Source organism: Trichomycterus rosablanca, chromosome 1 (assembly GCF_030014385.1).
Source record: "Trichomycterus rosablanca isolate fTriRos1 chromosome 1, fTriRos1.hap1, whole genome shotgun sequence".
In the NCBI taxonomy this organism is placed as follows: Eukaryota; Metazoa; Chordata; class Actinopteri; order Siluriformes; family Trichomycteridae; genus Trichomycterus; species Trichomycterus rosablanca.
This window is the reverse complement of record NC_085988.1, coordinates 85548011-85575111: the sequence shown is the minus strand read 5'-3', so window position 1 is coordinate 85575111 and position 27101 is coordinate 85548011. Positions and strand designations below refer to the sequence as shown.

Here is a 27101-nt window from a genome sequence, read left to right as displayed (position 1 = left end):
CTCTCTTTGTGTGTCTCTCTGTAAGTGTGTGTGTGTGTGTGTGTCTCTATGTGTGTCTCTCTGTAAGTGTGTGTGTGTGTGTCTCTCTCTCTCTTTGTGTGTCTCTCTGTAAGTGTGTGTGTGTGTGTGTGTATGTCTCTCTCTCTCTATGTGTGTCTCTCTGTGTGTGTGTGTGTGTGTGTGTATGTCTCTCTCTCTCTTTGTGTGTCTCTCTGTAAGTGTGTATCTCTCTGTAAGTGTGTGTATCTGTGTGTGTGTGTGTCTCTCTGTATGTGTGTGTATCTCTCTATGTAAGTGTGTGTGTAAGTGTGTGTCTCTGTGTGAGTGTGTGTATGTATCTCTCTGTAAGTGTGTGTGTATGTGTGTGTGTCTCTGTGAGTGTGTGTTTATCTGTATGTGTGTGTCTCTCTGTGAGTGTGTGTGTCTCTCTGTGAGTGTGTGTGTGTATCTCTGTGAGTGTGTGTGTGTGTGTCTCTCTGTGAGTGTGTGTATGTATCTCTCTATGTAAGTGTGTGTGTGTCTCTGTGATTGTGTGTTTATCTGTATGTGTGTGTCTCTCTGTGAGTGTGTGTGTGTCTCTCTGTGAATGTGTGTGTGTGTCTCTGTGAGTGTGTGTGTGTGTCTCTCTGTGAGTGTGTGTGTGTGTGTGTCTCTCTGTGAGTGTGTGTGTCTCTCTGTGAGTGTGTGTGTGTGTGTGTCTCTCTGTGAGTGTGTGTCTCTCTGTGAGTGTGTTTTTGTGTGTGTGTGTGTGTGTGTCTCTCTGTGAGTGTGTGTGTGTGTGTGTCTCTCTGTGAGTGTGTGTGTGTGTGTGTCTCTCTGTGAGTGTGTGTGTGTCTCTCTGTGAGTGTGTGTGTGTGTGTGTACTTTGATGTTATATAAATCTTTTGTTGGTTCCTGTGTGCAGACGGACTGCAGCAGCCCCGTCTGGTCTCAGATGAATTTCAACCCCGGCAGCTCCTACACGTATGAAGTTCAGAACGGTGAGTTCCGATACATCCCGCTCCCTTTAGAGTCCAAGTGCATTGTGGGTATTTCGAATACGACAGTAACTACATCGATGTGTTGCATCTCAATTTTATTTACATGATTTTATACCATCGTCGGTGCCTGTTTGGTGCCAGTATTGAGCGTTAAATCACACTAGCGCACTATCAACCGGTCGGGCGACCACACAGACGTACACTATATGGACAAATGTATACAAATGCTGTTATCTTTTCGGGCACAAATTCACATACACAGACACACTTTAATATCACAGTCTTGTGAGAAGCTTCTTAGAAGAGCAGGTCCTGTCCAGCTAAAATTAGACGTCCGACAAGCTCGTGGTCGGGTGTCCAAATACTTTTGGCCTTATAGTGGGAAGGGGGACGGCCGAACAGCCCAGCCATTGGTAGTTGCGCTCGTCAGTGCGCTCTTAGTGCAGGTCCCAAGCCCGGATAAATAGGACGGTTGCTGATTAATTAATGATGCCGGTCATGTGCCAGGCTTGTTTTGCCCTCTAGTGGTGAAGCAGGATGTCAGTCTGTAGACGAAGGCGTTTAGATCGCGTCGCTAATCACAATGTAAGATTAAAAGAGCAACGTGTTAGATCTTTGTTGTTATTACTTGCTGACCTCTCTCCTCTCGCTCTGGTTCCTCTAGTCTCTGGGATGGACAGGGGCGCCGGATCGTCCAGCCTGCAGTGTTTATCCAGCATCGTGGACCGACTGTCCTGCCGAAACGTGGAGGATCTCTCGCCCGCTCACAGCGACTCGCCGTGCAGCAATCCGGAGAGTCCGGACACGCCCGTCTACCACGTCCTGTAAAAGACGGGGGGGAATCGTTACCTCGTACAGAGCTGGTGAATAATCTGGGACGGTTACGCACTTTCACACCACAGACGAGCCGCTCCGCGGGTCATTTGATACGCCTCGAGAACCGGACGGGAACCGGCGACGTCTCAGCCGCAGCATCGAGCAACCAAGCCTCTAAAATAAGACGTAAACATTGCGAAGGCTTTCGAACTTCATGTAAATAAAAGATACCTTGCTAGATTAGTGGTTAAATTAAGGCACTGGACTACAACCAGAAGGTTACTAGATGGTTGCTGGTTGAAGCCCTACCACTGCCGCCTCTAAGCTCACAATTGCATTTATTCTCTGAATGTAAATGTAGATCAGACAGTTCACTCTTGGCATGTTTTTTGAGGTGGGAGAAAACTGGAGTACCTGGAGGAAACCCACACCCATGGGCAGTTTACCAGCCGTGCCATCGATCCACGTCATGTTCTGCAGTCAGGAAGCTACGGTTTACTTCAAGACGTCGAACAAACTGATAGTTTAGATAGTGTAGAGTTGTAGGGTGGATGTAAGCAGAGCCTTGAGTGAGTGAAGGTTCGTTTCTTGTAGGTGGTCAAGCAAACATCCCTAAACATCTCTACATAACTGGTGTACCAATGTGAGGTGGCTGTGGGCACAAAACAATAGAAGTAAATCATGCAAATCTGATAAAAGGGGCCAGTTTTTAAGTTCCCAGTCAGTAAAGGTAAAATAAAAGTAGTTTTTGAAATTGAGCATGACGTTTGTAATATGTTCCTTACTGGGGTCCTTAAATATGGTGATGATGCATTAAGAGAGGGCGTGATTTTGGTTTTGGACTGTTCTTATTGGTTGGTAAACACATCATGATGTTATTACTGATATTTTCATTTTTTCTGGCACACCGATGCTCTAAAGTTCATATGAATCAAAGTAAATTCATTAAAGAACGGATCCACCCAGTGTGGTTTTGTAAATACTTGTACCTACTGTATGTACTTTATTTTACTGTTACTTTACTCATGTACGGTCAGTTTTATCATATTTAATTCTGTATTTTTATGTCCTGTAACCCTAAAGGAAAAATAAAAGCTGTTTTTTCGGAGATGAAGGTGTTTCCTGTCTCTCAGTAGAGATGCTAAGTGCAGCACCTCGACTTCTTCCACATGCCATTTGTCGTGGTCTGAGGTGTGTGTGTGTGTGTGTGTGTGTGAGGAGGTAACAGATGACAGGGTGAGTGTTGAATGACAGAATGAGGAAATGAGCTCGGTGTTATTTTGTATGACGCGACAAATGCTGCCCGTCACCGACGCCCCTTCAATTCCACTGTCATGAACAAATGGCTCTGTGCTGACACTTCAAGGTGTGTGTGTGTGTGTGTGTGTGCGCGCACAGCATCTGTGTATCACGATACTTACACGCTTTCCCAAAAGTATGTGGACTTCACATCTACAACATCACATCTACAGTGAACCTGTATACACAGATGAGCCAAAACATTAAAACCACCCCCAATCTATTTACCCAATCCTTGTGGACAGATAGCTGGGTTGAAGCATCTACAAAAACATCAAGGAGGGACAGGCTGTTGGGCAACCAAGACTCATCAATGGTATGGACTGGTACAAAATAACAGAAGAACTTAAGATACCATTCTGTTCCAGTCTAAGTGCCCATGATAACTCCTGCCCACCACTGAAATCTCCTATATTGGGCACGTAGGCATCGAAGCAGTGGAAGAAGCTCCAATCTTACTGTTTCAGGATCTTTCTTGTGGTCTGTAGGAGCAACGTTTGGCATTTTGGGTTCATTAGATAAATTCATGTATTATTACACAAGCCTGAGCATTAAAACTCATAGATAGATAGATAGATAGATAGATAGATAGATAGATAGATAGATAGATAGATAGATAGATAGATAGATAGATAGATAGATAGATAGATAGATAGATAGATAGATAGGTTGGAGATAGACAGACAGACAGACAGATGGATAGATAAACAGACAGACAGACTGGGTTTGATCCCCAGGTGGAGTGGTCCGGGTCCTTTCTGTGTGAAGTTTGCATGTTCTCCCTGTGTCTGTGTGGGTACAAAATGGTCCATGACTGTGTAGGCAGTAACTACCTGCCCTGTCCTGAACGTAACCAAAGTGTAAAACATGCTGTTAGACATGAAGATGTCCAGGTGAAACATGATGGTTCAGTGTTGAATACTAGTAGGTGTTTTTACTCAAAATGTCATCATCAGTCCACCTTATTTTTTAAATTAAATCCCAAATACAAAAAGGAAGCAGTCAAATAATACAGTAAAATAAATATTTATTCAGATTTAGAACAGAACACCAGCGCCTGTCAGAAGCAGGAGTCGTTTCAACGATTCGAATCTTTTGAACAAATCTGTTTAAACGAAAATGACTCATTTGATTCGCAGGAATAACTGCTGTACAGTTTATTTACCATCTCATTACACGCAGACGTAGTAAAAACCATTTAACCATTTTTAATATTGTAAAATTCACTTTAAAGCAGATGTGGTAAATTTATTCAGTCAAATTTACTCATCAACTTTGTGGCTATACAATTACTGACTGTAGCGCTTGACCCTGTCGCTCTGATGTTTAAGTACTGGATCATTTTCAGCACCGCAGTGACACTAAGATAGTAATGACACGTTAGTGTGTTGTTCTGTGTGTGTATATGAGTGTAGCAGGTGCAGCAGTGTTGTTGGGATTTCTAAACCCCTCAATGTGAATACTGGGAGGAGAACAGCGTCCCAACCAAAAATGTATAACCATCAGCGTCCTGTGGTCAAAAAGTGTCCACTAATAAAAGACCAGGGGAACCAGCGCTAACAGAGCACTTGTTCCTAATAAATCCCAACAACACAGCTGCACCTGCTATCCACCACACAAAACCAAGCATCACCTGGTTAGTTGGGGTTTATTGGTGGTCCCTTTTAAATAATAATAGTGCTAGGGGGTGGCAAAGTGTACAGAGCAGCAGACGGGCAATCAGGGAATCACCTGTAAAGAAATAAGATAAATAACCTTAATAAAATTGTATAAATTATAATGTAAAACATTTATTAATATTTAATTATTAAAATGTTTTAAACAATTTAAGAAATTAAATGTTTGTTTTTATTAACAGTACTTTTATTAATGATTTTGAAGTCAAACGTCTGCTTTAAAGAATCAGTCAAAAGAGTCGATTCGTGTATGAATCACATGTAACTATCATATACAAGTTAAATAACCTTAATAAAATTGTATAAAATATAATGTAATACATTCATTTATATTTAAATAACAGTACAGTGATTTTTAAGTCACGCATCTGCTTTAAAGAATCAGTTAAGAGTCGATTCGCGTATGAATCACATGTAATTATCATATACAGAAATAAGTTTAATAACCTAAATAAGAATTAAGTTAAATAAAAGTACTATTTTAATTAACAGATTTTTAAGTAACCACGTCTGCTTTAAAAAATCAGTCAAGAGTCAATTCGCGTATGAATCACATGTAACTGTCATATATATATATATATATAAATATATACCTTAATAAAATTGTATAAAATATAATGTAATACATTTATTAATATTTAATTATTATTGAGATGTTTTAAACAATTTAAGAAATGAAATGTTTGTTTTTATTAACAGTATTTTTATTCATGTAACCACGTCTGCTTTAAAGAATCAGTCAAAAGAGTCGATTCGCTTGTGAATCATCTGTAACTACCAGTCAAAGCGGATTTTTACGTCATGAGCTCCGACTAGTGTTTAGCATTAGCGTAGCATGCTAATCCTCACTTAAAGTCGATTTTACATAAATTCTACTTCTATAAATTTTATTCTTACAGAATGATTGTCGTGACTGAATGAAAACACGAAACACACAAACTCAGACGGATCAGTGTTTTTATAAAATACAATAAAATTTAATATAGAAGTCTCACAAAAAACCACAAACTTCAAACCAGAACGATTTACACCCTGAAAATAAATAAACGTTATGATTCTTTTACACATCTGCATTATATAGCATCAATTTATCTGTATGTAACATTCTGCTCCACGTCGAACAATATAGTGGATTTTATATCTCAATATTAAATCTTAGCATAAATAGAATTATTTCATTTCTCTTCCAAACGATCAACATCAGGGGAAAAAAACTCTCTAAATGGAGCTAATTACAATAAACATTTTGCAAACAGACACTGAATCAACACTAAAACACCAGCAGATCGAACCACAATCCAACACGCCGACGCTGCTTTGCTAACTGGGTTGTGTGAGCCATGTGGAGCAAAACAAATAAACACATGAATAAAATTAGCTTAGAATTTGAGCTGACAAAGCGCCGTGTGTCTAACGTGTGTCTACATTCGAACAAAAGCACAGAAGCCGGCGAATAACTAGCACTCAATCTAGCAGCAATGAAAAACCTCCGCTAATTACTCACAACAAACGTCAACTAGCAGATTACTTATATGTTTGCCCCCTTACAGCCAAGACAGAAATCAATCACATTTTAGGTGCCCAGGTGGCGGAGCGGGATATTCCGCTAGCACACCAGCGCCGAGATTCTGAACTCCTCGATTTGAAACTCGGCGTTGCCACCGGTCGGCTGGGCGCCATCTAGTGGGCATAATCGGCGGTGCCTGCAGCAGACACGTCTCTGCTATGGCGGGATGACCAGACTATGTACTAGGTGGGGTCTTCAAACGTTGTGTAAGGACCCTGATTGGCAGATAGAGAGGCGCCTGTGCGGGGTGCATGGGTAAAAAAGGGTTCCGCTAAAGGCTGTGCGCGGGTCGTCGGAGGCGTGAGAAGCGATATACCCTCCTCGCCTGCAATCAGGGATCCACCAGCAGCGGAAGACAGATCGACTACGATAAATTAGGATAAATTAAATAAAATAGAATTTTTTTTATCACATTTGGCTTAAAATGGATGCTAGCAATGTCCTAGCTTCAATTTGTGGTTAGCTTTACGTGTCCTTTAGGGTTCCTTAGTAAAAAATCACATTATCATCACATTAATTACTCACAACAAATGTCAACTAGCAGATTACTTGGCTTGCCGTGATTTAAGCTAAATGCTACAAGCCTGAATTTAGCAGCTGTGATTAATGCAAACTACTAATATTCATGTTTTAAAGCTTCTGTTCCATATTAGCCAAATCGACAAATGCTATATTGGCTCTTAACAAATGTTAAATAGCGGTTAGCTGGCAGCAATAATACCGAACGTACCAGCATGAATTTGGGAAATAAGATACAAGCAAACTGCTAAACTGTTCTGTTAGTCTCTGTTAGTAATTAGCAACAATAGCAATCAAATTAAACTCAAAATGCTAGCATAGAAATGGCCATTTCAAACCAATTTTTTACAGAATCATATCTGACAACAATGCAGCTAGCATTCTGCGTTCTGAATGCTTTTATTTCATGTTAGACATGTTAGCATTTTTAAAATATTAATTTTACTTCAGTAAGTACACAGAATTATCAGCGTAGGTTTGTTTTTAGCATCTGTGTGGACTTCCATCAACTTCTTGTGGTGCTAACTGCTAGCTCTGCTTTGTTAAGACGTTTGTATCATCAGCGGTGTTGCCAATACGGTCTGATTTTGCTTCACGTAGCTAAATCAGAAATCAATATCATTTATTTACAAAACATGCCAGATAAAAACTGGCTCATTGATGCTAACAGCTAGCTTTCCACGCTATTTACCAACATAGATCAGATGTTTTAGAAGGCTGTCCTTATCCTTCTGCGCTGAATTTGTCTGGACCAACAGTGGGATGAAAGAATTTGATCATGAGCAAATTAGCTCTGTGCTATCTGACTCTGTGCTGCCTGGTACAATCCTGCAAGATGCTAAACTTTATGCGGGCTACACTGCACGTAGGGGCTAGCTCACATAGGACCCATGTAGGGTTTTATTAGGTTTGAGCTTATAATGGACACGGTTAGTTCACAAGGCGTTTGTTAGTGGCAGGAACTGCTAGCTTCATGTGCTAGTATGCTGTTAGCAATGTTTGCATCCTTACCGCCAAGACTGTCTGAATTCAGATCATCAGATCACATTTGGCTAAAAATGGATGCTAGCGATGGCCAGCAGCATTTACGCTAGCAGATCGTTTTCCTAGCTTCGAAATGTGGTTAGCTTTAGGCGTAAAAACTTGGTGTCTGTCTGTAAAATCAGTTTTCCACCCAAATTCTTGGTAATAATGTATGGAAATGTGTTATTGCTGATCTAAATTGTAATATAAAACATTTCCTGCTACAGTGTGGTATAAAATACGGAACGATTCTCAATAAAAGACGATTTTAGCTCATCTCGCTTCATTTTCACAGGCACGAGCACCAGAGGAAAGCTGTGGCCAGAACGGCGCGGTGAGAAGCCGAAAAAGAAAAGCTACGTCTGTCGACTTTAATACGGAGGGACGTGGACACTTAACAGGTTAGAAATAAACAATAAAAATATATAAATATAAATAAATAAAAGAAATAAAGACACGTGGTGCTTCAGAATCCACAGCACCAGTGTTCCAGTCATTCTGTTAAAGCTGACAATCTGTGTCTCATAATAACTGGCCAACATATTTATTGAAGTATAAATAAACATTTAGAATCTGTATATTTTAATTATTTATGTATATAAAATAAATTAATCGATCAATAATAAGACATTGCTTCCTCTACCGAACGATTGATAATCCAGTTGTATGAATTTGGCGCCACCTTGTGGACAGGACCCAGTAAACGTGACTTTATCTGGACCTCTTCTTCTAATTATCTGTATAAATTAAAGTATTTAAATAGTTTAGGGAAGGACCCTTTCAGTTCCAGTACGTCTGCACAAAGTGAGATCTATTAAGACATGGTTCATTCCTCTACCAGAATGGGCACAAATTCCCACACAGTGGAGGCTATTAGAACTGCAAAAGCAAAGGGTGGAGGGGGTTATAGCAATGCCAGTGGCTGTTGGATCGGACCACACGGGCCTGCCTTCGCTCCCCACGTGTATCAATGAGCCTTGGCCGCCCATGACCCTGTCACCGGTTTACCACTGTTCCTTCCTCGGAGCACTTTTGATAGATACTGACCCCTGCAGACCGGGACACACCCCACATGAGCTGCAGTTTTGGAGATGCTCTGACCCAGTCATCCAGCCATCACAGTTTGGCCCTCGTCAAACTGCTTCTAACATCAGCTTTGAGGATAAAATGTTCACTCGCTGCCTGATATATCCCCCCCACTAACAGGTGCCGTGATGAAGAGATAGTCAGTGTTATTCACTTCACCTCTTAGTGGTCATAATGTTATGCCTGGTCGGTGTAAATATATAAGCTGCAAACCCACCTACAGGTATAACAAGGTGGCGTCAGGTTGGTAATTTTAACTGATTTAACAGTTCGTAATGGGGCGGCACAGTGGCTCACAGCAGGAAGGTCCTGGGTTCGATCCGGGTCCTTTCTGTGCAGAGTTTGCATGTTCTCCCCGTGTCTGTGTGGGTTTCCTCCGGGAGCTCCGGTTTCCTCCAACAGTCCAAAAACATGCAGCCAGGATAACTGGAGACACTGAATTGTCCTATAGGTGAATGGGTGTGTGTGTGTCTAACTGCGATGGACTGGCGCCCCATCTAGGGTGTTACTGTGTGCCTTGCACCCATTGAAAAGCTGGGATAGGCTCCAGCAAGCCCCCTCCCCTCCCCTCCACGCGACCCTGATTGGATAAGCGGTTAAGAAAGTGAGTGAGTAAGTGAGTAACAGTTCATAATGTAATGATAGAAATAATAATTAGTTAATAGTACTAATAGAGTGATTCTTCATGTCTTAATTGTTCACTTGTGTGAAAGAAAAGCATCTTTATATCTTTTAAAAGAAATACTAAACCATGAGGAGGATGTCTGGTGAGCATAAGATGAACATTTCAGGTCTTTAACGCAGGACACAGATTTACCAGCTTTAACAGAATGACCCGAATCCCACCAGAAGAAATCATACGGATGTACAGGGGTAAAGCTGGAGCAGGTAAAACACCACAGAGGAACCGTACTCTCATTAAAACGGATCTCCACCCACGATCAGATCTGCTGGATCTCTCAGACAGATCATCAGTTCTGAGTTCTGATCTCAGTGTGAATGTTTACTTCTTTATCTTCGTCTGGAAAAACCTGCAAACCAAAAAGGACACGAAAAATGTTCAGAAATGCTGGAACTTCACTGATATACCTGATAACAGAGAGGTTTTATTTTACTGTACTCGTATCACTTAGCTGATTAATAACAGTCCTGCTAGTTTAAACCAGGGGTGCACATACTTTTGTGACCTGAGATCTACTATTTAAGTCGACAGGTCATCGTGATCTACTGTTTAAGGTCGGCCTCATTGTTTTTTAAATGAGCTTCAGTTCCAATATTAATAATCAGCTTTACAGAGCAGGTGAGTGATAAATCACACTGATCTTATTCTGATGATCTGTACTGTATGGTATCAGCAGGTTTATGTATCTGGACAGGAGCTGCTGATACTGATTCTCAAGCAGCTTCCAAGTGATCATCAGTAAGGGTGGACTCATATTTAGACTGATTCACACAAGCAGGTCGATCCAAACATGCTGTCAGATATGTGGCTCATTCCAGAAATGTCCAGCAGAGGCGCTCGACTTCATATGTGTGACAGATTAAGGGTTCAAATTTCTCCGTCAGTTTCTTCCACGTATGAACAGAACAGCGTCTCTGCCTCTGTGTTCTCGCCCGAATCGAAGCGTTTTTGGTTTCTTTGTGCTCGGTCGCGCCCCTCGTCATTACAAACAGTGCAGGTTACGAAAGGAAAAATCCAAAAATGGAGCAAACTGGCTACTGATGAATGAAAACTTTATAGATGCTTTAGGTGGGCTGAGGTGTAGCTGTGGGAACAAACCGCAAATAAAGAGACGGTGGCCATATTTAATGTCGATCACGTCAATCTGTTTGAATGAGGTGCGACCTACCAGTGTGTAATGCAATTTAATAATTTAATAATAATCGACTGGTAGATCGCGATCAACATATTGGGCACCCCTGATGTAAACAAAGTTTCACCATCGGTTCTAAAAACTGAAGACGGCCGAACAGGAGAGTAAAACTCCTTCGATCTGGTAGCGTGAACTTGTGGAGTAAAGTGTAAGTGGAGTAAGTGCTGATTTATCTCAAGGCTAGTGTGCAGATTTAAAACAAACTGTTGCTTCTGCTACTTTCAGGTTGTCCTGCAGTAACTGCATATACTGTATATCGACCGTAACACCAGCTTTACCAGTTTACATATCAGCGATTATCTTGTTGAAGTGCTGAACATCTATCACTGCTGAAATATAATATAAGTTTAGCTGCACCTTCTCTAATGCCAAGTTCACACTACACGACTTTCCAAGTCGTCAAGTCGCTGTACAGTTCTCACTACACGACTGGATCTCTTGCACTCGGGAGTCTTTCAGTTGGTATATTTCACACTACACGACTGATCGGCGATAGGGGGTTTCACACTACACGATCCATCACCAACTGGAATCGCAGGCGAGCTTCTCTGGTCTCCCTTTTTTTTCTTTACAAAAACACACGTGAGAAGTGACGAGGGTTTTAATGATACCACGTCCAAAAATGCACGTCAGCAAGTAGCGAGTGATCAAAGTGTTTTTGTGCTGATGTGCAGCGTAAAATCAAGGAGGAAAAATAAATGAATCTCAGTGGATTTGGCAACACAAACAGTATAGATTCTTCTATAGTAAGTTGGAGGTTAATTAATAATTTTGCAATGCAGCGTGGGTATTATGTTTTGTAGAGGACGATCAAATCAGAAATACTGTAAAACGTGTGTGTGCCGGTGTATCCTGATATAAACTATATCCTCTCCTGCGTTTCCCCTCACGCTGTATCCTGCGTTCTCACTGGCTGTTCGACATGTCACTCATTCCCAGTGCACATCTGAGATCAGATATCTGACGTGCTAGAAAACTCAATCCAGTCGCCGAGCGGTCGGCGAGCCGGTCGGGTCGAGTTGTAGGATAGTTCACACTTAGCGACTGAGAGCCGAGTTTTGATCGCTGATCGAACGCTGAGTTGCTCCCGACCCGGAAAATCAAGCGCCGACCAGGGCAAAATCAGGGCAAAAATCGTGTAGTGTGAACTAGGCATAACACGCTTACTGTCAATTAACAACAACATTATTTCATAAATCTGTCCACATTTTAAAGCTTTTTTTCTTTTTTAATTCACAGTTTTATCATAAATATAATAATACCTGGTTATAATATTATTAATAATAAACTCTATTTAAAAAGAACTATAATATTTTATCAAAATAATAATAATAAGCCGCTCAGGTGGCGCAGCGGTAAAAAGACGCGCTGCAACCAGGGCTGGATTCTGAGTACGTGGTATCGAATCCAGCTCTGCCTCCCCGGTTCGAGGCTGGGCGGCTGTATGAGCAACGATTGGCCGGTTGCTCATATGGGGGGTGGGACAAAGAACCGGATGTGGGTCTCTCTCTGTCAGAATGCGATTACGTTCTCTGCCGGCTGATTAGAGGCGCTTGCACAAGAGATGAGGAAGAGTGCCCTTAGGGTGTGTCTCTCCGCATGCAACGCTGGGTGGCGCCAAACTCATCAATGTGTGAGTGGCAAAAATGCATCCGGTTGCTGCTCATGTTTCGGAGGGGATGTGGGTTAGCTTCGATCTCCTCTGTCAGGGCAGGGTTCGGCATAGACAGAGAGGAAGCACGATGCTAATTGAATAATTGGATGCGCTAAAAGGAGGAGAAAAAGGGGGGAAAAAAATAAATAAAATAATAAAATAATAGTAATAATAAATACTATTATTACTACTTTAGTACTATTTATAATGGTAGAAGTATCTATAATATTGGTAATAAAAAATATTTTATTAAATAATAATAATAATAAATACTATTATTAATACTTAAAACTATTTATAACATTAAAAATATCTATAATATTAGTAATAGATATTTTTTTTAAATAATAATAATAATAAATACTATTATTAATACTTTAGTACTATTTATGATAGTAAAAATATCTATAATATTAATAAATTTGTTATTAAAATAATAATAATAAATACTATTATTAATACATAAAACTATCTATGATGGTGAAAATATCTATAATATTAATAAAAAACTTTTTTTATCAAAATAATAATAATAAATTCCATTATTAACGCTATAATACTATTTATAATGGTAAAGGTATCTATAATATTAGTAATAAATTATTTTATAAAAATAATAATAATAATAAATACTACTATTAATATTTTAATACTATTTATGATAGTAAAACTATCTATAATATTTGTAATAAGAATAACACTGTCAAAATAATATTAACATTATTTTACTTATTTCGGTCCTGGTCAGGGTTGCGGTGTGAAGGTGCACAACCAGCTGATAGCACTGCTGGGGATTCGAACCCTAGATCTGAGCTGTAGTGGGTGATGGGGTGATTATTTCCCAATATGCAACTGTGTATTAAATCAATGATTTGCTTAAATCTTAAGGGTAACAGTTTAGGGAAGGCCTTGATTCATTCCTATATGAATGTGGTTTAATCCAGTGGCCTGTAAAGAGCTCCTCAACCCTATTAAATACCTAATGATGTATCGGAATGCTGGCCAGCCTCACCTACGCCGTGTGGTTCTGCTGCGTGTTGAGGTTTTGTTGTTGCTGTTGCTGGATGAGAAGCTGCTGTTGCTGGCGGCGCCGGGCCGAGCGGAGCTTCTCGAACCGCGCCTCCATCTCCTCCAGAACCTTGGGGGTGTAGCGCACCACCAGTTTGATGCTCCCCTGCGCCGCCTTCAGCAGCTCCACCGCCTTCTCGTGATGCTCGCCCTCCACGCTCTGGAACAGTCGAGGCAGAAAATAGAGAACAGTTCTACACGAGTCTGGTTTATGTGATGATTTTTACAGTGAACATCATCTCAAAGTAACCAAAACACCTTTGATGAGCAAGTCAAGGGCAAAACTCCCTCAAAATGACAGGTAGAGGGCGCTCAGGTGTGTGTCTGTACGCTTTGTTTAATTCTGATTCATTTAAATGATCCTCCATCCTTCCTGTAATTTTATTTATTTATTTATATTTTACTATTTTATTTTCTCCCAGTTTAGTCGCAGCCAGTTCCTCTTCCTCTGCTGGAGACCCCGATGGTTTATGAGTTTGGTATATTCTCCTAATCCGCCCTCCCTTCAACGTGTGCACGCTCCACCGACCCCTTCTTATTCGCCTGCACTTGCGAGGTCGGTCTTGCGCATGGAGAGTCACTCACTGATCTCCACATCCCTCCACTTCTGTACAGGCGCCTCGGGCTACTAACCAGGGTCCTTACACAGCGTCAAACACCCCGCCCACTTCTTAGTCCCGTCTTTTCCCACCCAGCAGGCAAATTTTGTCTACTGCACCTTCTGCACTCCCGATTGTCCCCGCTAGGAGGCGCCCATCCAACCGGTAGCAGAGATCCGAACCCTCAGAGTGCTGGTGCGCAAGCGGAGTTAGTTTGGTGAACGAATGACACGTAATACTCTGTGAGTTAGGGATCATCTTTAAAGTGATCACATGGGGCATTGGTCTGACCAAATGTTCAACGTGATTTTAACAATGAACTGTGGGGCACAATCATATTGGTCCCGTGCCTGGAACAGCCAGTAAAAAATAGATTTACGCAGGTCTACATCAAGACGTTTATTAACATCATTTACGATATTGATGCTGCTACTATTTATAGCAAAGTTCCTTTTTTATTGAAGATGAATTCATTCACGGATTTCTGGACTTGGACAGAAAATGTCTGGACACGTTTTGCACAGATGAAAGATCGTTGTGCGACTTTTCTTTAAAGCCAGTGAATAAACGTCACCGCTGAGTGTTCACCAATATTATTATTGTTATTATTAATAATAATAATAAATAATGCATCACTTGTGTTACATTTTTTAGAAATCATTACCTGTCACATCTTTAAATCATGTCCCGTTTGTGTCATGTTTGTTCAAATGATCAGTTATGTAAGCTTTAAATTAAAAAGCTGTGATGTACCGCTGCTGTCCACGGACTCGTCACACTGGGTGCTAAACCACCCGCACGTAACCAGATCCTGGACATAGCCGACTCTCTTCTATCCATCGTACTCATCGGAGAGAGTGGAGACGACATCGAGACCATGCTTCTCGTCTTTGAATACAGTGTTTGTTATTAAATATTGCTCCTTTTAAGACCTCTCCATCCAAAAAGCTTTCTTATTCTTTATTTTTTAAAAATGCAGTTCTAAACGAAGCTTCAGTTACTTTATGACGGTTTTCTTTCGCTTTACTGCCAAGTTTTTCTTTATTTTCGTGGGTAAAAAACGCATCTCGCTCCCCATCGTCTCAGCAAAGAGTGAGATGGACTTTCTTGATGCATGCTCAATAATCCAGGTACACAAATCCACAAAGTTGAATCAGTTCATCTGGACACAAGTTTGTTGTAGAGAAACGTTTCGCCACTCAATCCAGGTGACTTCTTCAGTCTGAGCTGGTGGTGAATACCCCGACCTTATATGCAGCCGATTTGCATAACGACCGATCACCGCCCATTGCATAACGATGGAACCGGTGATCAGGTCTATATGCAAATCACAATGACCATTAATTACAATGGTCATGTGTGTCTTTCACACATGATTGGGGTAAAGCTCCAATTACGATGTTGTAAGATGGTGAGAGATGTACTCTCAGGCCCCCTCCTCGGTTCCGGGATGGTCGTTCCCTCTTCACATGACTCCACGTTCAAACCAGCGTTCCTCCTTGTCAAGGATCTGCACATCTTCATCATTAAATGAGTGGCCGCTGGCTTGCAGGTGAGTGTAAACCGCAGAGTCCTGGCCAGAAGAGGTCGATCTTCTATGTTGGGCCATCCGTTTCGCCAGTGGCTGTTTAGTTTCCCCGATGTACAGTTCCCGGCAATCCTCCCGGCACCTAACAGCATACACTACGTTACTCTGTTTGTGTGGAGGAACCCGGTCCTTAGGGTGAACTCATTTCTGGCGTAGCGTGTTCTGGGGTTTGAAAGCAACTGAAACACGGTGTTTGGAGAATATCCGTCTTAATTGTTCCGATACTCCCGCCACATACGGAATCACCACTGGTTTGCGCTTAGACCGCGGTTGTTCTTCTCCTCCCTTCGATCCACTGGAGCCGTGTTTGGGCATTTTTCCCGCTTTTACGAATGCCCAGCTGGGATAACCAGATTCACCCAGGGCCTTCCTGACATGAGATTTCTCTCTATCCTTGGCCGTACTGTCTGTGGGGATGCTGTTCGCCCGGTGGTGCAGCGTCCTGATGACTCCTAGTTTGTAACCTTAAACCTTAAGTACTGGTCCGTGGGTGTTGGTACACTTTTATTTTCAAACGTCCCCCATCTTGAACAGCAATTTCACAGTCTTAGAAGGCTAAACGAAACATTATTGTTTTTAAAACGTTATATTCAGTATTGTCATTTTTAATTCTACATCAATGCAGGTGTTAATGATTCAAAAAGAACAGCAACACGGAGCTCTACAGTCACTAGTGCTATTTTTAGAACATGCTCTGCGGGCAACTCGTGTGTTGGTGACCCCTGCTCTATAGAATACGAATCCTTTATTGTCATTGCACTAAAAGTACTATATACAAATATAAATATAAAAATATAAAACAGTACTTAAACAAAACAGAAGCAGGACCGAACATTGAGCAAGATGGCGGCGCGCATAGACGCAGCGGCTCGCAGCTCTCCACTCTCGGCGCTTTTTTTATTGTATTTATTTTATTTTTTTATTGTAAATATTACAGTTTGTTGGGCTTATAGGCATCAGAATCCCCTGGACCTGGGATTCCGCTGTGAAAGGATTATTATCTCTATAGGAAGGTAATAAACCCGCCGTGTGAGATCAGACGGCTAACGTGAGCGTTTGTGACATCGCTGATGAGGCGTGTTTCACTGACCAGTCAGATACTGACCGGTTTGTAGCCGGTACCCAAATCTCTGGCACAGAAAGCCCGGTGGGGCACAGTAAACTCTGTATGGGTGCGGGAGACGCCTCTGCACCTTAAGACAAGCGTCCATATACTTTTGCATCTGATCCCACACCTTCTAATCGAACACTGAGAGGTTTTTGGGGAATAAAAAGCCTGTAATTAGATTCTGAGTCCAAACGAGCGTTAATTAGTAACTCGCTCAGCAGGCGCCGCACGTTTCCTTTAATGAGAACCTCCGGCATAATGAGGTCTTTACTCCGTTATTACCGCGGTACATCACGTTCATCCTCACTGCTGACGGGCTCCGAACCATCACGGTTAACACACACCGGTCACCACACAGAGGACTGTGTTTATACTTATACATACTCCCAGTTTAGTCATACCCAGTTCCTCCTCCTCTGCTGGAGACCCTGACGGTGTACGAGGAGGGTATGTTCTCCTGACACGCCCTCCCTCCAACGTGACCCCTTCTTATCCCCCCGTACTTCGGTGGATCGGCGCGTGAGGTCGGTCTCGCGCATGTAGAGTCACGCGCTGATCTCCACGTTCCTCCACTACTAAACAGAGTCCTTACACGGCGTCGAAGATCCCGCCCACTTTTTCAGTCCCGTCTCTTCCCACCCAGCAGACCATGGGCTGCCATTCGTGCCCACTAGGGGGCGGTATCATTATTTCGCCTGTGCTATTCGACTCACCACCCCGTTGACGGACAGGAGCTGGTCTCCTCTCTTCAGACCCCCCTGTCTTTCGGCCACGCCCCCTGGAATGATGCGGGAGATGTAGATGGGCGAGTTCTGCTCTTTGCCACCCATCACGTTGAAGCCCAGTCCCTCGTCGGTCTTCGGGAGTTCCACCACCCGCGGGTGAGAGTGCCCTTCGCTGGCGGCGAACGCTGCAACCGTAGCCTGATAACAAGAAAACAAAGGCAAGCAGATACCGAGACCATTTCAGGCCTGCAACACGTTCCAAAAAAGTTGGGACGGGGCAAATTAGGGCGAATAACGAGGTAATAAAACTAAATAATGACATGATTACAAATCAGTGATTATAATCAGAATTTGGTGCAAAAGCAGCGTCCACGACCATAAAAGGCCGAGACTCCGGGGAGCAGGTCAGGGTCACATTGTGTCAGGAGCCAAGTTAAACCACCCTAAACCTCATGCCAATCAAAGTGCCAAATATACAGTGGCAAATGGGGGGTCAAATTTATATATATAAAACAACCGTACAAACAACCGTAACATTAAAACCACCTCCTTGTTTCTACACTCACTGTCCATTTTATCAGCTCCACTTACAATATAGAAGCACTTTGTAGTTCTACAATTACTGACTGTAGTCCATCTGTTCTTCAATGGTCAGGACCCCCACAGGACCCCCACAGAGCAGGTATTATTTAGGTGGTGGATCATTCTCAGCACTGCAGTGACACTGACATGGTGGTGGTGTGTTAGTGTGTGTTGTGCTGGTACGAGTGGATCAGACACAGCAGCGCTGCTGGAGTTTTTAAATACCGTGTCCACTCACTGTCCACTCTATTAGACACTCCTACCTAGTCGGTCCACCTTGTAGATGTAAAGTCAGAGACGATCGCTCATCTATTGCTGCTGTTTGAGTCGGTCATCTTCTAGACCTTCATCAGTGGTCACGGGGCGCTGTTGGCTGGATATTTTTGGTTGGTGGACGATTCTCAGTCCAGCAGTGACAGTGAGGTGTTTAAAAACTCCAGCAGCGCTGCTGTGTCTGATCCACTCATACCAGCACAACACACACTAACACACCACCACCATGTCAGTGTTACTGCAGTGCTGAGAATCATCCACCACCTAAATAATACCTGCTCTGTGGTGGTCCTGTGGGGGTCCTGACCATTGAAGAACAGGGTGAAAGGGGGTAACAAAGCATGCAGAGAAACAGATGGACTACAGTCAGTAATTGTAGAACTACAAAGTGCTTCTATATGGTAAGTGGAGCTGATAAAATGAACAGTGAGTGTAGAAACAAGGAGGTGGTTTTAATGTTATGATTGATCGGTGTATATATATATATATATAGTGGATCGTACCATTTCTGCTTGGATTTTGGTTGTCACAATTGCAAACTGGTCTACAGCCAAGCGAGACGAACGAATCCTGATTGATAGCAGCGCTCGTCCTACAACCTTTCCTTTCATTTTCATCCTGGTCAGGGTCGCGGTGGGCCCGACTCCCCCAGAAACCCATAGCGGATCCTCGGGATTCAAACCCCGGATCCCAGCAGTAGGGGGCGTTATTGATGCGCTTCATGTGAGGAAGTGTTCATGTTAAACACCGCGGTTTTTAAGATGCTGTCTGTGATGATCTACACTAGAAAACCTCCTGATGTGAGAAGCTCTTACCTTGGCTGTCGCCCGAGCCTGGTACTCCGGACAGCCGTTCACCGTGATGGTCTCGTGCATGTACTGGTACACCTGGAGGGAAAAAAAGCACAACGTAGCCTTCAAAAGCTAGTATTGGATGGTGTTTATTGGTGTTTGGAGATGTTTCTATCCTACAGAGCGCAGTATTGCATGTGGAGAGCCAGGCACTGCTATCTGTGATCATCCACCATCTGTGCAGTCGCCTCAACCAACCAGCAGAGGTCAGCAGAGGAGCCCTGTTTCAGCCGTCGACCCTCCCCCTACAGACACATGGCTAATGATCCATGGTTCCTCTATGGTTCTTCTAGGATTCCTCTATAGTTCTTCATGGTTCCTCTATGGCTCCTCTATGATTCCTCTATGGTTCCTCTATGGTTCCTCTATAGTTTCTCTATGATTCCTCTATGGTTCTTCTATGATTCTTCTATGGTTCCTCTATGGTTCTTCTATGACTCCTCTATGGTTCTTCTATGATTCCTCTATGATTCCTCTATGGTTCCTCTATGGTTCCTCTATGGTTCCTCTATAGTTTCTCTATGATTCTTGTATGGTTCCTCTATGGTTCTTCTATGATTCCTCTATGATTCCTCTATGATTCCTCTATGGTTCCTCTATGATTCCTCTATGATTCCTCTATGGTTCCTCTATAGTTTCTCTATGGTTTCTCTATGATTCCTCTATGATTCCTCTATGATTCCTCTATAGTTTCTCTATGGTTCTTCTATGATTCCTCTATGGTTCTTCTATTATTCCTCTATGGTTCCTCTATAGTTCTCTATGATTCCTCTATGGTTCCTCTATGATTCCTCTATGGTTCCTCTATGGTTCTTCTATGGTTCCTCTATGATTCCTCTATGGTTCCTCTATGATTCCTCTATGGTTCTTCTATGGTTCCTCTATGGTTCCTCTATGGTTCCTCTATGATTCCTCTATGGTTCCTCTATGATTCCTTTATGGTTCTTCTATGGTTCCTCTATGGTTCTTCTATGATTCCTCTATGGTTCTTTTATGATTCCTCTATAGTTTCTCTATGATTCCTCTATGATTCCTCTATGGTTCCTCTATAGTTTCTCTATGATTCCTCTATGGCTCCTCTATGGTTCTTCTATGATTCTTCTATGGTTCCTCTATGATTCCTCTATGGTTCCTCTATGATTCCTCAATGATTCCTCTATGGTTCCTCTATGGTTTTTCTGTGATTCCTCTATGGTTCCTCTATAGTTTATCTATGGTTCTTCTATGGTTCCTCTATGATTCCTCTATGATTCCTCTATGGTTCCTCTATGGTTCCTCTATGATTCCTCTATGGTTCCTCTATGGTTCTTCTATGGTTCCTCTATGATTCCTCTATGGTTCCTCTATGATTCCTCTATGGTTCTTCTATGGTTCCTCTATGATTCCTCTATGGTTCTTCTATGGTTCCTCTATGGTTCTTCTATGATTCCTCTATGGTTCTTCTATGATTCCTCTATAGTTTCTCTATGATTCCTCTATGATTCCTCTATGGTTCCTCTATAGTTTCTCTATGATTCCTCTATGGTTCTTCTATGATTCCTCTATGATTCCTCTATGGTTCCTCTATGATTCCTCTATGATTCCTCTATGATTCCTCAATGATTCCTCTATGGTTCTTCTGTGATTCCTCTATGGTTCCTCTATAGTTTCTCTATGGTTCTTCTAGGATGACAGTCGTGTTTGTCTCAGTTGTTGTTTTCTTTAGTTTATTGACGTGAGAAGCGTTTTGTGCTTCGTTTTCACCGCGACTCTCGGCGCAGATAGCCGATTTGCTCAGCACTCGACTTGAGCGATAAAAGTTCCACACACGAACAAACATCTGTGTGAAATAAACATCAAATCTACTCTAAAATACCACGTGTATCTGTGTTTAACTGGATTTACTTCACGTGTGTTTATGCAGCTCGGGGAGTCGAAAAAGCTTCACGTTTTATTTACACGTTAAGCGTTTTCTGTTCTGTCCGGGTCACTTTTATCTCGTAATATCACACAGTTCATCTTTTTAAAGGCGCTTTGAAAATATCAGCGGCAAACTGGTTCAAAATGTAATCAGGTGAACTTTAAAAGATAAAAATGCAGCATTAAGCTCCATACGAGACTCCAGCTGACGCCATTGTTGCTAATGCGCTATGCTGTACAACACGACACGCCCACTGACGGACGTCACGGTTCTGGCTGAAAAACCCAGTATTCTGTGGTGCCAGATTGGCCCGCTAGTTCACTGTCTGGAACCTCTTTTTTTCCGGTGGAAACACACGGAACTGGTTCAAAATCAAGTTCGGGAACCGGAACGGGCTCCGTGCCGCGTCGGTGGAAAAAGGGTATATGGTTCCTCTATGGTTCTTCTATGGTTCCTCTATGGTTCTTCTATGATTCCTCTATGGTTCTTCTATGATTCCTCTATGATTCCTCTATGATTTCTCTATAGTTCTTCTATGATTCCTCTATGATTCCTCTATGGTTCCTCTATGGTTCTTCTATGATTCCTCTATGGTTCCTCTATGGTTCCTCTATTGTTCTTCTATGATTCCTCTATGGTTCTTCTATGATTCCTCTATGGTTCTTCTATGATTCCTCTATGATTCCTCTATGATTTCTCTATAGTTCTTCTATGATTCCTCTATGGTTCCTCTATGGTTCTTCTATGATTCCTCTATGGTTCCTCTATGGTTCCTCTATTGTTCTTCTATGATTCCTCTATGATTTCTCTATAGTTCTTCTATGATTCCTCTATGGTTCCTCTATGATTCTTCTATGATTCCTCTATGATTCCTCTATGGTTCCTCTATGGTTCTTCTATGATTCCTCTATGGTTCTTCTATGATTCCTCTATGATTCCTCTATGATTTCTCTATAGTTTCTCTATGATTCCTCTATGATTCCTCTATGGTTCCTCTATGATTCCTCTATGGTTCCTCTATGGTTCTTCTATGATTCCTCTATGGTTCTTCTATGATTCCTCTATGATTCCTCTATGGTTCCTCTATGATTCCTTTATGGTTCCTCTATGAATTCTCTATAGTTCTTCTATGGTTCTTCTATGATTCCTCTATGTTTCCTCTATGGTTCTTCTATGATTCCTCTATGATTCCTCTATGGTTCCTTTATGATTCCTCTATGGTTCCTCTATGGTTCCTCTATGGTTCTTCTATGATTCCTCTATGGTTCCTCTATGGTTCTTCTATGATTCCTCTATGGTTCTTCTATGATTCCTCTATGATTTCTCTATAGTTCTTCTATGATTCCTCTATGGTTCTTCTATGATTCCTCTATGGTTCCTCTATGATTCCTCTATGGTTCCTCTATGGTTCTTCTATGATTCCTCTATGGTTCCTCTATGGTTCTTCTATGATTCCTCTATGGTTCCTCTATGGTTCCGCTGTAATTAGCATGAATCTATTTTATTCGTGTATAACCTTTATGACCATCTTCACCGAGGGTGCCAGTAATTCTGGAAGAATCTGCTGTTATAGATAAACAGAGAGTGATCAAAAGTATAAAGACACTTGGAGAAGAGAGAGTGTTTGGGAGTCTTGAAAACACTGCCGTGTTTGTCTGTCCAGCAGTATTGTGGCTCTCATGTGGAGATGCTGGAACAATACCGCTATTCTCCACAAGCACAATTAGCCTCTTGTCCCGCCGCGCTAATGTAGCTATGAGTCACTCCGACCTCCCGCCACACTCCACTCACATTAGCATCTTACACACTCAAACGCTCAAACACTGCACAAACACAACAACAAACACCTCTCAACACCATCTCAGCAGTGTTAAACACCTCTCAACACCTCTCAACACCATCCATCAGTGCTGAACACCTGTCAACACCATCTCAGCAGTGTTAAACACCTCTCAACACCATCCATCAGTGTTAAACACCTCTCAACACCATCCCAGCAGTGTTAAACACCTCTCAACACCTCTCAACACCATCCATCAGTGTTAAACACCTCTCAACACCATCCCAGCAGTGTTAAACACCTCTCAACACCATCCCAGCAGTGTTAAACACCTCTCAACACCATCCATCAGTGTTAAACACCTCTCAACACCATCCCAGCAGTGTTAAACACCTCTCAACACCATCCCAGCAGTGTTAAACACCTCTCAACACCTCTCAACACCATCCATCAGTGCTGAACACCTCTCAAAACCATCCCAGCAGTGTTAAACACCTCTCAACACCATACCAGCAGTGCTAAACACCTCTCAACACCTCTCAACACCATTCCAGTGCTTTAGGGAACTAAAATGATTCCTCTATGGTTCCTCCATGATTCTCTATGGTTCCTCCATGGTTCTTCTATAGTTCCACTGTGGTTCCTTCATGGTTCCTCTATGATTCTTCTATGGTTCTTCTATGATTCCTCTATGGTTCCTTTATGATTCTTTTATGATTTCTTTATGATTTCTTTATGATTCTTCTATGATTCCTTTATGATTCTTTTATGATTCTTTTGTGTTTCCTTTATGATTCCTTTATGATTCTTCTATGTTTCCTTTATGATTCTTTTATGATTCCTCTATGATTCCTTTATGATTCTTCTATGATTCCTTTATGATTCTTTTATGATTCTTCAATGTTTTCTCTATGATTCCTCTATGATTCCTCTGTGTTTTTTTCTATGATTCTTCTATGATTCCTTTATGATTCTTTTATGATTCCTTTATGGTTCCACTATGATTCCTCTATGGCTCCTCTATGATTCCTCTACGACTCCTGTATGATTCTTTTATGATTCCTCATTGGTTTCTCTATGATTCTTCTATAGTTCTGCTATGGCTCCTCTATGATTTTTTTATGATTCCTCTGTGGTTGCTTCATGATTCCTCTATGGCTCCGCTATGATTCTTATATGATTCCTCTATGTTTCCTCTGTGATTCCTCCCATGATTCCTCTATGATTCCTCCACGGTTCCTCTTACGTTCCTGCTCGTATCTGAGTTCATATTTGCTCTGATAATGGAAGTTCTGTTATTATGCTGCGTTTGCTGACAGATACACTCTGGATGTGAACTGTTCATTACTGCTCCTTTAACTTCGTCTCAGTTTCTGTCATCCCGACGCGTCTGAACGTTCCTCCAGACCCGAGACGACCCGCCGCGCGGCGCTCCGCTCTAAAAACCCGCCGAAATATCATTTCTCACACCGACCGCGTGTTCAGCGGGGCGGTAAATAAGCTGGCACGAGCAGTGATACCCCCGTCTGAGAGAGTGTGGGTGCAGGATGATATCACACATTTAAAGTGACAGGAACACGTTCACACCCTGAATTCACGACGCATCACAAACGCCTCGCGCAGCCAGCGGCGTTACACACGGACGGCTATTTTATTTCTCTTCGTTTAGTCGTAGCCAGTTCCTCTTCCTCTGCTGGAGACCCCAATGGGGTACGAGGAGGGTATATTCTCCTGACACGCCCTCCCTCCGACGCGCCCGTGCTCCCACCGACCCCTTATCCTTCCGTACTTCGGTGGATCGGCACGTGAGGTCGGTCTCGCGCAGGGAGAGTCAAGCGCTGATCTCCACGTTCCTCCACTTCTGTACACTTTTTAGTCCCATCTTTTCCCACCCAGCAGACTACTGGCTGATTTTGTCTGCTGCAGGCGCTAGGGGGCGCCCAGCCGACCGGTAGCAGAGCTGAGACTCAAACGCGGAGTGTTGTGAATCCCAGCGCCGGTGTGCTAGCGGAAAATCCCGCTGTGCCAGGGCGTGTCATGGGATATTAATAGGATATCTTGACTGTATGTAGAATTAGTACACATCAGTACAGACAGATTGCCAAGCCTGGGATACCCACAGTGATGTTCCACATCTATCTCACTATCCGTTGGTCTCCGTTCTGAGCTACAGAATAAAAATGAAAACAGGACTGGGTGGCACGTGGGTAGACGAAGTGCCGCACAGCAACACGGGTCCTGGGTAGGGTGGTAGATGAAGGGTACTGACCTCTCGGATGGCCGTACAGAACTCACTCTGCAGAACTTTCTTCAGTGATTGTAATTTATGACCAGGAACGTCTCCAGATTCCTGAAGCTTCTCCAGCAGCTCGATCGCCCTCGCCACGTCTAAACCAGGAGAAAAAAAATCACCATAAGTCGGGTGACATAACATCATCATAACACTGTCATAAATAATAATATATATAATTTATTTGGGCGTCGCCACAGCAGATCTGGTCCTCATACCAGACTTGGTACAGTCATTAACCTGGATGCCCTTCCTGACGCAACCCTCCTATTTCTATCCAGGCTTGGGACCTGCACAATAGCTGGGCTGTTTTAGCCACACCCCCTTCTCGGACACTAGCCAATCAGCTAATCAATGGCACTGCACAGAGACGGGGGTAATGGAGATCAGTGCACGATACGGATCTCTGTATGAACCCGCCCAGTGCAGGTGAAAAGAAGCGGTAAGTGATAATATTTATAGATTCTATAATACACGTTACCATATAGAAGCACTTTGTAGTCCTACAATTACTGACTGTAGTCCATCTGTTTCTATACATGCTTTGACATGGTGGTGGTGTGTTAGTGTGTGTTGTGCTGGTATGAGTGGATCAGACACAGCAGCGCTGCTGGAGTTTTTAAATATCGTGTCCACTCACTGTCCACTCTATTACACACTCCTACCTAGTCGGTCCACCTTGTAGATGTAAAGTCAGAGACGATCGCTCATCTATTGCTGCTGTTTGAGTCGGTCATCTTCTGGACCTTCATCAGTGGGCACAGGACGCTGCCCACGAGGCGCTGTTGGCTGGAAATTTTTGGTTGGTGGACTGTTCTCAGTCCAGCAGTGACAGTGAGGTGTTTAAAAACTCCAGCAGCGCTGCTGTGTCTGATCCACTCATACCAGCACAACACACACTAACACACCACCACCATGTCAGTGTCACTGCAGTGCTGAGAATTATCCACCACCTAAATAATACCTGCTCTGTGGGGGTCCTGTGGGGGTCCTGACTATTGTAGAACAGAATGAAAGGGGGCTAACAAAGCATGTAGAGAAACAGATGGACTACAGTCAGTAATTGTAGAACTACAAAGTGCTTCTATATGGTAAGTGGAGCTGATAAAATGGACAGTGAGTGTAGAAACAAGGAGGTTGTTTTAATGTTATGGCTGATCGGTGTATATTTTATATAAACAGACTTTGTGAACACAGATGAGAAATCAGTTCCTGATGTTCTTCTTGTTCTGGAGGCTCGTCTGTGTAAATAAACTGACCGGCCGGACACAGTTTGATCCCGAAAGGCCTCCAGAGTAAAATCAGTGCAGCTGAGAGTCCCAAAAATACACCACGGAACACGTGAGAATGTCTGGGACCAACCTTCCATCCGAATCTTTAAAACATCCAAAACACTAAATAATTACGAACATTTTCATCCAAGAAACAGTCTGGAATATTCTAATCTCACAACATTCTAGAATTTTCTGAACTAATGGTGCTCTAGAACATTCTAAATGTACAACGTTCAAGAATATTCTGAACTGACAACATTTTAAAACATTCCAATCTCACCATATTTTACAGCATAATTAAATCCACAACGATCTAGAACATTTAAAACTCACAATGCTCTAGACTCATGGTGCTCTAGAACATTCTCAACTTCAACCATTCTAAAATACTCTGAACTGACAACATTCTACAACATTCTGAATCCACATTTTACAATAATTAAATTTACAACATTCCAGAACATTATAAATGCACCATCTTCAAGAAAATTATAAACTCACGGTGCTCTAGAAAACTTTAAACTTTTAACACTATAGACATTTCTAAACTGACAACATTCTAGAACATT

The 27101-nt window shown here is 42.4% G+C and overlaps 2 protein-coding genes across 2 annotated transcripts in view; one reads left to right on the top strand and one right to left on the bottom strand.

Moving 5' to 3' along the window:
* The window catches only part of myf5 (myogenic factor 5), a 5792-nt gene extending 3984 nt beyond the window's left edge, over positions 1 to 1808 (top strand). The window contains exons 2-3 of the mRNA XM_063007419.1: positions 905 to 980; positions 1645 to 1808. Of these exons, the coding sequence (XP_062863489.1) occupies positions 905 to 980; positions 1645 to 1808 (240 nt within the window). The remainder of the gene's footprint in view (positions 1 to 904; positions 981 to 1644) is intronic.
* Positions 1809 to 5766: 3958 nt separating this feature from the next.
* lin7a (lin-7 homolog A (C. elegans)) lies at positions 5767 to 25279 on the bottom strand. Its single transcript, XM_063007408.1, has 6 exons — positions 25238 to 25279; positions 19253 to 19324; positions 17571 to 17780; positions 13507 to 13722; positions 9880 to 9997; positions 5767 to 6702 (listed from the first exon to the last, which is right to left on the bottom strand). Exons 2-4 carry the CDS (start codon positions 19310 to 19312, stop codon positions 13507 to 13509), a joined length of 486 nt encoding a protein of 161 aa, XP_062863478.1. The 5' UTR covers positions 19313 to 19324; positions 25238 to 25279; the 3' UTR covers positions 5767 to 6702; positions 9880 to 9997.
* Between the last annotated feature and the right edge of the window lie 1822 nt (positions 25280 to 27101).